Here is a 12,484-nt window from a genome sequence, read left to right on the forward strand (position 1 = left end):
CAGGAGGAGAGACTTTACAGAGTACTGTATATATCATAGATACCATCAGACCTGACCACAGACAGGAGGAGAGACTTTACAGAGTACTGTATATATCATAGATACCATCAGACCACAGACAGGAGGAGAGACTTTATTACGATTGAACAAAGCTGGTCAGTTTGCTACAATTCCCAGGTTTTTCAGAAATTACCAGATGTTTTGCAAACCCTATACTTTCCAGACTATAAATATCATAGATGGATAGATACAACTGTCATTTGGTCATTTGATCGGTAGATAGATCAGTCAATAAGGTAAGATAGGTTATTTGGTCAGACAGACAGACAGACAGACAGACAGACAGACAGACAGACAGACAGACAGACAGACAGACAGACAGACAGACAGACAGACAGACAGACAGACAGACAGACAGACAGACAGACAGACAGACAGAGAGAGAAATAATGGTCTGATAAAGGAAAAGACTGAGTTGGATAGTGATCATAGTAACCATAGCAACGGAGGCTATGGTGTCCGCAGCAGCTCTCCACAAAACGTCAAGTAGTTGCATCACTTCCTCTTGGCCTCTGAGAGACTCACATCTACACCATCATCACCATGACAACATAGTCCCCGCTACCAAATAATAGAGTACTATTAAATTATAGCACCACTGAAATCAGTAGACATGAAACTTAGCAGCACTCTTTCTGTCCTGCACCAGGAGAGCAGTCTGAAGGAGGAGAATCTAGAGAGAGAGGATGGTGTGTGTGTGTGTGTGTGTGTGTGTGTGTGTGTGTGTGTGTGTGTGTGTGTGTGTGTGTGCACGTGTACTCTTCAGATCTTGTCACAGAAGTGTGTGTGCTCATTGTTAGAGCAGACAGTCCAATATCTAGTCAATATAATACATGTTCGTCATTTAGCCAGAGAGACTTACAGGACCAATTAGGTTTAATGCCTTATTTCACCTAGACGGCTCAGGGATTCAAACCAGCTACCTTGCAGTTACTGGCCCAACACTCTTAACTGCTGGGCTACCTGCAGCCCATAATAGATGATCTTTGTTGTCAGGAGGAACGGTCTGGAGAAGTCAGATGTGTTTTATATTTAGTGAAGGTTAAACAATATGAGACACAATTCAGACACAATCACATCATAAAACCATCACAATAAATGATAACAGATTTATATTACACCAAATGTCACATTATACTAGTACAGGGTAACGATACTGATCAGTCCCCACCACCACCATCATCATCATCACCATCGTCATCATCACCATCATCATCATCACCGTCATCATCACCACCATCATCATTATCACCATCATTATCACCATCATCACCATCAGTCCCCACCATCATCATCATTAGTATCATCATCATCATCATTATCACCATCATCATCACCATCATCACCATCATTATCGCCATCATCACCATCATCATTATCACCATCATCACCATCACCATCATCATCATCATTATCACCATCATCACCATCATCATTATCACCATCATCATTATCACCATCGTCACCATCATCATCATCACCATCATCACCACCATCATCATCATCATAATCATTATCACCATCACCATCATCATCACCATCATCACCATCATCAGCGTCATCATAATCATAATCACCATCATCATCATCCAAATAAAAATATTAATAACAATAGTAATAATAATTATAATAATTATCATAATAATAGTAACAACAACAATAATAATAATCTATTGGATGCGGGGGCTTGTTGCCGTGGTTATTGAGTACTGACGGTGAATGTCGTCACTAACTAAAACACAACAGATGAGGAAATCTGATCAGACAGATCAGAAAAGGAAGAATTGTTTCTCAGACAGCTCCATGACACTGTTCCATGTGTCTCTGATGTGATGGTTTTACAAATGTTTCTTCATCAATGATCAGGTGTTGTTGTATTTTATTATCAGACACCACCCCTATAGAGAGACTCGCTGTCGGTTTTGAGCAGGGCCTTTAGCATTCACCGCCGGCCTCCTAAATTACAAATCAAGTGGTCGCCAGTGTGCCAGTGACTCAGGTGTCTCTGGGGCCTTTTCTCGTTTGGGCAAAAGTCAGTCTTCCGTCCTCTCTCCTCCGTCCTCTCTCTTCTTTCCTCTCTCCTCCATCCTATCTCCTATATCCTCTCTCCTCTATCCTCTCTCCTCTGTTCTCTCTCCTCTGTTCTCTCTCCTCTGTCCTCTTTCCTCCATCTTCTCTCCTCCATCCTCTCTCCTATTTTCTCACTTCACCGTCTTCTCTCATCTTTCCTCTCTCCTCCGTTCTCCCTCCTCTGTCCTTTCACTTCTTTCCTCTCTCCTCCGGTCTCTCTCGTTTTTCCTCTCTCCTCCATCCTCTCTCCTCTATCCTCTGTTCTCTCTCCTCTGTCCTCTCTCCTACGTTCTCACTTCACCGTCCTCTCTCATCTTTCCTCTGTACTCCTTCCTCCATTCTCTCTCCTCTATCCTCTGTTCTCTCTCCTCCGTCCTCTCACCACCGCCCTCTTTCCTCTTTCATCCGAAACTGATAAGTGGCAGAGGAAGGTGTCAGTGTGTTAGTAGGTTGAAGAGAAGACGGTCCTCCCTTCCTCATTTTGGTGAATAAAGACAAGAGTATCCTGGTACATAAAAGTTTTGATATCTGACACCCCCCTTTGAATCAGCTGTTGTATTGTCAGAGGAGCAAACATGACCACATTTATTTTCTCAGCTAGCTTAATACGTTTTTATCACTTTACACATTTATTTTGGATCCACCCATCAGGTAAAGGTCATTTGAAATGTAATTTGCCTGACGGGCGAGTAGAAAAGGAGCTTTTAATTTTATACAAGTGCATTTTCGTCCAAGTTTACTCTCCCTGCGGCCTGTCCTCTCCTTTGCCATTTTTAAAAAGGACGGAGGAGAGAGGAAGGAGGAGAAAGGAGAGAGGATGGAGGAGAGAGGACGGAGGAGAGAAGATGGAGGAGAGAGGACGCAGAAGTAGAGCAAATCTAACTGAGAAAAGGCCTGGGTTTTTAAGTGTGTGTGTGTGTGTCTCTTGTGATTGGTTGCCAGTGTATGTATGTCTCTTGTGATTGGTTGCCAGTGAGTCAAGTGTCTCTGGGTTTGCTGACAGTGGAGTAGATGGGAGGAGCCTCAGAGGAGCTGTGTGGATGATTGACAGTAGAGTAGGTGGGGCTTTGACCAAAGTTCACAGTAGCATAGTCACATGATGAAGTGCCCTCTTTAGCGATGGTGACTCTGGCTTCATTGGGGCAGCTGGGGTTCTTGTGGAAGTTGACGCTGGCGTAGTGGGGAGAGTCAGAGTGGCTTGTGGGTAAGTTGGCGGTGGCGTAGATGGTGGAGTCTGACTGTAGGGGGCGCTCCTTTATCTCCTCATAGTCACCATCACCATGACAATCCTGCAGAGGAGGGAGGAGAGAATAGTATGACACTAACAAACACACTCAACAAATAAAACACACACTCAATGATATCACTCAATCACAAAAATGATCAAGCAAAATAAACATCTCACTGTAAGGTCTCCACCTGTTGTACTAGGGGAATGTGACAAATACAATTTGATTTGAACATATACTGACCCCATTGCTGTTCCCTGTGTCTGGACTCACTCTATGAGTTGAAGAGACAGATCCTGTGAAACACAACAAACATTAATATATATATATATGAGAGAGAGAGAGAGAGAGAGAGAGAGAGAGAGAGAGAGAGAGAGAGAGAGAGAGAGAGAGAGAGAGAGAGATATTCCCACCTGTGACCTTGTTGTATTTCCATCTGTAGACTATGATCAGGCTGATCACCAGCAGTAACACTACCAGACTAACAGACAATATGATGACCACTGAGGTACCTGGAACACACACAGTTATGGAACCGATTAGACAAACCTACTTTTACACTAACCTACCCTCATATTATAACACTAACCTACCCTCATATCTTAACACTACATACAGACATGTCTACCACTAACCTACCCTCATATCATAACACTACATACAGACATGTCTACCACTAACCTACCCTCATATCATAACACTACATACAGACATGTCTACCACTAACCTACCACTCATATCATAACACTACATACAGACATGTCTACCACTAACCTACCCTCATTTCATAACACTAATCTACCCTCATGTCATAACACTACATACAGACATGTCTACCACTAACCTAACCTCATATCATAACACTACATACAGACATGTCTACCACTAACCTACCCTCATATCATAACACTAAGCTACCCTCATATCATAACACTACATACAGACATGTCTAACACTAACCTACCCTCATATCATAACACTACATACAGACATGTCAAAACACTAACATACCCTCATATCATAACACTACATACAGACATGTCTAACACTAACCTACCCTCATATCATAACACTACATACAGACATGTCTACCACTAACCTACCCTCATGTCATAACACTAACCTACCCTCATATCATAACACTACATACAGACATGTCTAACACTAACCTACCCTCATATCATAACACTACATACAGACATGTCTACCACTAACCTACCCTCATATCATAACACTAACCTACCCTCATATCATAACACCACATACAGACATGTCTACCACTAGCCTACCCCTCATATCATAACACTAACCTACCCCTCATATCATAACACTACCTACAGACATGACTAACACTAACCTACCCTCATATCATAACACTAACCTACCCTCATATCATAACACTAATCTACCCTCATATCATAACACTAACCTACCTTCATATCATAACACTAACCTACCCTCATATCTAAACACTACATACAGACATGTCTACCACTAACCTACCCTCATATCATAACACTAACTTACCCTCATATCATAACACCACATACAGACATGTCTACCACTAACCTACCCTCATATCATAACACTAACCTACCCTCATATCATAACACTACATAGACATGTCTACCACTAACCTACCCTATTATCATAACACTAACCTGCCCTCATATCATAACACTAACCTACCCTCATATCATAACACTAACCTATCCTCATATCATAACACTACATACAGACATGTCTACCACTAACCTACCCTCATTTCATAACACTAATCTACCCTCATGTCATAACACTACATACAGACATGTCTACCACTAACCTAACCTCATATCATAACACTACATACAGACATGTCTACCACTAACCTACCCTCATATCATAACACTAAGCTACCCTCATATCATAACACTACATACAGACATGTCTAACACTAACCTACCCTCATATCATAACACTACATACAGACATGTCAAAACACTAACATACCCTCATATCATAACACTACATACAGACATGTCTAACACTAACCTACCCTCATATCATAACACTACATACAGACATGTCTACCACTAACCTACCCTCATGTCATAACACTAACCTACCCTCATATCATAACACTACATACAGACATGTCTAACACTAACCTACCCTCAAATCATAACACTACATACAGACATGTCTACCACTAACCTACCCTCATATCATAACACTAACCTACCCTCATATCATAACACCACATACAGACATGTCTACCACTAGCCTACCCCTCATATCATAACACTAACCTACCCCTCATATCATAACACTACCTACAGACATGACTAACACTAACCTACCCTCATATCATAACACTAACCTACCCTCATATCATAACACTAATCTACCCTCATATCATAACACTAACCTACCTTCATATCATAACACTAACCTACCCTCATATCTAAACACTACATACAGACATGTCTACCACTAACCTACCCTCATATCATAACACTAACTTACCCTCATATCATAACACCACATACAGACATGTCTACCACTAACCTACCCTCATATCATAACACTAACCTACCCTCATATCATAACACTACATAGACATGTCTACCACTAACCTACCCTCATTATCATAACACTAACCTGCCCTCATATCAGAACACTGACCTACCCTCATATCATAACACTAACCTATCCTCATATCATAACACTACATACAGACATGTCTACCACTAACCTACCCTCATTTCATAACACTAATCTACCCTCATGTCATAACACTACATACAGACATGTCTACCACTAACCTAACCTCATATCATAACACTACATACAGACATGTCTACCACTAACCTACCCTCATATCATAACACTAAGCTACCCTCATATCATAACACTACATACAGACATGTCTAACACTAACCTACCCTCATATCATAACACTACATACAGACATGTCAAAACACTAACATACCCTCATATCATAACACTACATACAGACATGTCTAACACTAACCTACCCTCATATCATAACACTACATACAGACATGTCTACCACTAACCTACCCTCATGTCATAACACTAACCTACCCTCATATCATAACACTACATACAGACATGTCTAACACTAACCTACCCTCATATCATAACACTACATACAGACATGTCTACCACTAACCTACCCTCATATCATAACACTAACCTACCCTCATATCATAACACCACATACAGACATGTCTACCACTAGCCTACCCCTCATATCATAACACTAACCTACCCCTCATATCATAACACTACCTACAGACATGACTAACACTAACCTACCCTCATATCATAACACTAACCTACCCTCATATCATAACACTAATCTACCCTCATATCATAACACTAACCTACCTTCATATCATAACACTAACCTACCCTCATATCTAAACACTACATACAGACATGTCTACCACTAACCTACCCTCATATCATAACACTAACTTACCCTCATATCATAACACCACATACAGACATGTCTACCACTAACCTACCCTCATATCATAACACTAACCTACCCTCATATCATAACACTACATAGACATGTCTACCACTAACCTACCCTATTATCATAACACTAACCTGCCCTCATATCATAACACTAACCTACCCTCATATCATAACACTAACCTATCCTCATATCATAACACTACATACAGACATGTCTACCACTAACCTACCCTCATATCATAACACTAAACTACCCTCATATCATAACACTAACCTGCCCTCATATCATAACACTAACCTACCCTCATATCATAACACAAACCTACCCTCATATCATAACACTACATACAGACATGTCTACCACTAACCTACCCTCATATTATAACACTAACCTACCCTCATATCATAACACTACATACAGACATGTCTACCACTAACCTACCCTGATATCATAACACTACATACAGTCATGTCTACCACTAACCTACCCTCATATCATAACACTAACCTACCCTCATATCATAACACTACATACAGACATGTCTACCACTAACCTACCCTCATATCATAACACTACATACAGACATGTCTAACACTAACCTACCCTCATATCATAACACTACATACAGACATGTCTAACACTAACCTACCCTCATATCATAACACTAACCTACCCTCATATCATCACACTACATACAGACATGTCTAACACTAACCTACCCTCATATCATAACACTACATACAGACATGTCTACCACTAACCTACACTCATATCATAACACTACATACAGACATGTCTACCACTAACCTACCCTCATATCATAACACTACATACAGAAATGTCTACCGCTAACCACTTCAATTTGTAAAAGTTTATTTACCAGATCTGTTGAGTGATGATGCTGGTGCTGATGATGCTGGTGATGATGAAGATGGTGATGATGAAGATGATGATGGTGAAGATAGTGACTGGAAGGTGGTTGTGGGTGGGGCTGTAGTTTTTGTTTTCGTGATAGTGGTGGTGGGTGCCACTGAAAACAATTGACAATATGGAAAATTGTTTAAGTATGGTGAGGAGAGTGAGAGATGGAGAGATGAGGAGGGAGAGAGAGAGAGAGATGGAGATGAAGAGAGAGAGATGGAGGTAGAGAGTCATATGGAGGGAGGGACGGAGGGAGAGAAACAGAGAGATAGAAGGAGAGTGATATACAGAGATAGATACAGTGCATGATACATGTTGTTGTAACTTTCCTCTCTAGACAGACTGATATAAAGACAGGAAGGTTCCTCTTGTTCCTGTTGAAGTGTGTTAGTTCTCCTTTATCTAATCAAATCAAATGCTATTTGTCACATGCGCTGAATACAACAAGTGTAGACTTTACCGTGAAATGCTTACTTACAAACCCTTAAATGCTTACTTACAAACCCTTAACCAACAATGCCGTTTTAAGAAAATACCTAAACAAAAGTGAGAGATAAAAATAACAAATAATGAAAGACCTCATTAAAATAACAATAGAGGGGCTATATACAGGTGGTACCGGTACAGAGTCAATGTGCAGGAGCACGGGTGTTGAGGTAATATGTACATGTAGGTTACTAAAGCTCACAATATCTCTCTCTGTGTCTCCATCTCTCTCTATCTCTCTTTCACCCCCTGCATCTATCTATCTATCTATCTCTCTCTCTCTCTCTCTCTCTCTCTCTCTCTCTCTCTCTCTCTCTCTCTCTCTCTCTCTCTCTGCCTATCTCTGTCTCTCTTTCGCTGTCTTTCACCCCCTGCATCTATCTATCTATCTATCTATCTATCTATCTATCTATCTATCTATCTATCTATCTATCTATCTATCTATCTATCTATCTATCTATCTATCTATCTATCTATCTATCTATCTATCTATCTATCTATCTATCTATCTATCTATCTATCTATCTATCTATCTATCTATCTATCTATCTATCTATCTATCTATCTATCTATCTATCTATCTATCTATCTATCTATCTATCTATCTATCTATCTATCTATCTATCTATCTATCTATCTATCTATCTATCTATCTATCTATCTCTCTCTCTCTCTGTCTCTCTCTGTGTCTCTCTCTGTGTCTCTCTCTGTGTCTCTCTCTCTATCTCTCTCTCTATCTGTCTCTCTCTGATGACAACTGTAGGTTTCATGATGACATTAATACTGAAACTTGTGGTTTTATATCTTGAAGACATGACTGCTTAGTGATACTGAGACAGATACAGAAACACACAGTTATTACAGAGGAAGTTACAGTGTTCTGGTCCAGTGTCTTTTCACACTACTACAAACACACAGACGTTACGATTTCAATTAAACTACTTTTGTCACATAGGAATTACTGTACATTGTGTTTAGGTTCATGTGTTTCACACTGTCGATATGACTGTAACTTGTGTGTTCAGGATCACATGTTAAAGAGAAAGAAGAAGGTTATACTCACCTATAACATCCAGCTTCACCTGTGTGATCAGTGTAATGTAACGTTGTTCTGTCCTGCTGGTTTCTACTCCACACCAGTAGGTCCCAGTATCATCTTCAGTCAGGTCACTGATGGTCACTGTGGAGAATCTCTCCCTTCTTCTCTTAGAAAGAGAATATCTTCCTAGTTTTTCATTATGTGTGCCTGATATCTGGTATTCACAGTTATATTCACTGTCTTCCTTGCAGAAATACTTCATACTGTCCTTATAGACCTCTGGATAGTTACATCTGATGGTAGCTTCTCCTCCCAGAAAGGCCGTCTCTGTGACTGACTTCTTACAGCAGTCATCTGTCAATAGCACACACACACCAGTCACGACGACCTCCTCAGCCTCTGCAATCACTCCATAGACTGACTTCTCACATCAGTCATCTGTCAATAGAAACACACATCACAACCTTAGTCTAATAATATAGACTGACTTCTCACATCAGTCATCTGTCAATAGAAACACACATCACAACCTTAGTCTAATACTATAGACTGACTTCTCACATCAGTCATCTGTCAATAGAAACACACATCACAACCTTAGTCTAATAATATAGACTGACTCCATTGACTAGTGGTACTGATCATGTAATAACATATGTAGCTAAATTCATTTCATAAAGTTAAAGTAAAAGTCTCTCACCCTCCTTCACATCCAGCTCTACCTTGGTATAACTGTCAGGTATAGTAGGTTTGTCCACTCCACACCAGTAGGTCCCTTCATCTTGTCTGGTCAGTTGTCTGATGATCACCTTGAAGTAGTTTCCTCCAGTGTTGTCATACAGAGAGAATCTACCTCTGTGTACCCAGGTGTTCTTCAATCCAGTTCTGATTATATCCTTACATCTCCAGCTATACTTCCCCACGCAGAAATATTTCTCATGACTTCTTTCTTCTGTGTAATAATGACAGTCGATGATGACAGTTCCTCCAGAGAATCCTGTCACTTTGAAGGAGCTCAAACAACCTGTCAATCAGACAATATAAAATATATTTTATATTCCTCTTGGTTTAGTGTTTTGTAATACTAATGTACTTATGGTTAGGATTCTTACACCAGTGGCATCACATTAACCACACACACACACACACACACACACACACACACACACACACACACACACACACACACACACACACACACACACACACACACACACACACACACACACACACTCACACACACACACACACACACACACACACACACACACACACCATAGTGTTTCCTTATCTGTAGTAGCAGCCTTTATTAGAAAACTAACTGGATGTTATTACATTGTTATAGAGAGTTATAACAAGCGTATTACCTGTGATGAAGGAGAGGAGGATGACTATCAGCAGGATCCTCATCTTGTTGTGTTCTCTCCAGGTTGGTACAGGTGTCTATAGGTGTCTACAACTCTCTCTGTTCATTCTGTACTTACAGGAACTTAATGTACTTTATGTACTTTCTCTCTCTCTGCCCCTCCCTCTCACTCTCACTCACACTTTGCACTCTTACAACTATGTACTTCCCTATTTCTGCATCTCTCTCTATTTCTGCATCTCTCTCTCTCTCTCTCTCTCTCTCTCTCTCTACTAGTTCAAACCCTCCTACCATGTTATTTCTGACAGCCCCTCCCTCTTCCTCCATAACCAATCACATCCTTGTTCCACAGTAGAGAGAAAGAAAGAAAGAAAGAAAGAAAGAAAGAAAGAAAGAAAGAAAGAAAGAAAGAAAGAAAGAAAGAAAGAAAGAAAGAAAGAAAGAAAGAAAGAGGGTGAGAGGGACAGAGAGAGAAAGAGAGAGAGAGAAAGAAAGGTGAGAGGGACAGAGAGAGAAAGAGAGATTGAGAGAGACATTGTGAGGACAAAAAAATGAATTGACAGAGCTAGAGAGAGAGAGAGAGGGAGAGGTGAGAGAAAAGACGGAGAGAGAGGCATCTATGGATCAACTCTTCAGAAACGCATCTATACACTTTCATGCAGACTGGAGGCTGTCTACAGAGGAGAGAAACAGAGTTATTCTACCACTGGAGGCTGTCTACAGAGGAGAGAACCAGAGTTATTCTGTCACTGGAGGCTGTCTACAGAGGAGAGAACCAGAGTTATTCTACCACTGGAGGCTGTCTATAGAGGAGAGAACCAGAGTTATTCTGTCACTGGAGGCTGTCTACAGAGGAGAGAAACAGTTATTCTGTCACTGGAGGTAGTCCACAGAGGAGAGAAACAGAGTTATTCTGCCACTGGAGGCTGTCTACAGAGGAGAGAAACAGAGTTATTCTGTCACTGGAGACTGTCTATAGAGGAGAGAAAAATAGTTATTCTGTCACTGGAGGCTGTCTACAGAGGAGAGAAACAGAGTTATTCTGCCACTGGTGGGCGCTCTCCCTCCACCTGTCCCTCCATCTCAGCTCTGTGACTCTAATGACAGTGGTACATATTGATGAGACAGGTACTGCGTTTACTGACAGCACCAGTGGAGGCTGGTGAGAAGAGGACTACTTATAGTAATGGCTGTAGTGGAACCTTTGTAGCAGTGTGTTTAATGGTGCAGTACATTATGAGGTGTCTACAGTAGTAGACTATGTAGCAGAGTGTTTAATGGTGCAGTACATTATGAGGTGTCTACAGTAGTAGACTATGTAGCAGAGTGTTTAATGGTGCAGTACATTATGAGGTGTCTACAGTAGTAGACTATGTAGCAGAGTGTTTAACCTCTTGAGGATACCCTAGGATAGGGGGCGCCACAGCGCATTTTGAAAAAAAATCGTTCCCATTTTCAACGGCCTACTAATCAAACTCAGAAGATAGGGCATGCATATACTTATTATATATGGATAGAAAACACTCTAAAGTTTCTAAAACTGTTTGAATGGTGTCTGTGAGTATAACAGAACTCATTTGGCAGGCAAAACCCTGAGACATTTTCTGACAGGAAGTGGATACCTGATGTGTTGTATTGACTTTAAACCTATCCCATTGAAAAACACAGGGGTTTAGGAATATTTTGGCACTTCCTATTGCTTCCACTAGATGTCGCCAATCCTTTCACAGTGGTTTGAGCCTTATAGAGTCAAAACTCAGTGAATGACAGGAGTTTGAAATTGGTCACAGGGGATGGGCCATCACCATTATGACGCCGGC

General features: G+C 40.7%; 1 protein-coding gene across 1 annotated transcript; it reads right to left on the minus strand.

Moving 5' to 3' along the window:
• Positions 1–1,080: 1,080 nt before the first annotated feature.
• LOC106606801 (uncharacterized) lies at positions 1,081–10,877 on the minus strand. The gene is made up of 7 exons (XM_045709653.2): positions 10,666–10,877; positions 9,999–10,322; positions 9,323–9,652; positions 7,733–7,882; positions 3,773–3,871; positions 3,603–3,655; positions 1,081–3,419 (listed from the first exon to the last, which is right to left on the minus strand). Exons 1-7 carry the CDS (start codon positions 10,706–10,708, stop codon positions 3,108–3,110), a joined length of 1,311 nt encoding a protein of 436 aa, XP_045565609.2. The 5' UTR covers positions 10,709–10,877; the 3' UTR covers positions 1,081–3,107.
• Between the last annotated feature and the right edge of the window lie 1,607 nt (positions 10,878–12,484).

The sequence above is a fragment of the Salmo salar genome, chromosome 02, assembly GCF_965601325.2.
Source record: "Salmo salar chromosome 02, fSalSal1, whole genome shotgun sequence".
NCBI lineage: Eukaryota > Metazoa > Chordata > Actinopteri > Salmoniformes > Salmonidae > Salmo > Salmo salar.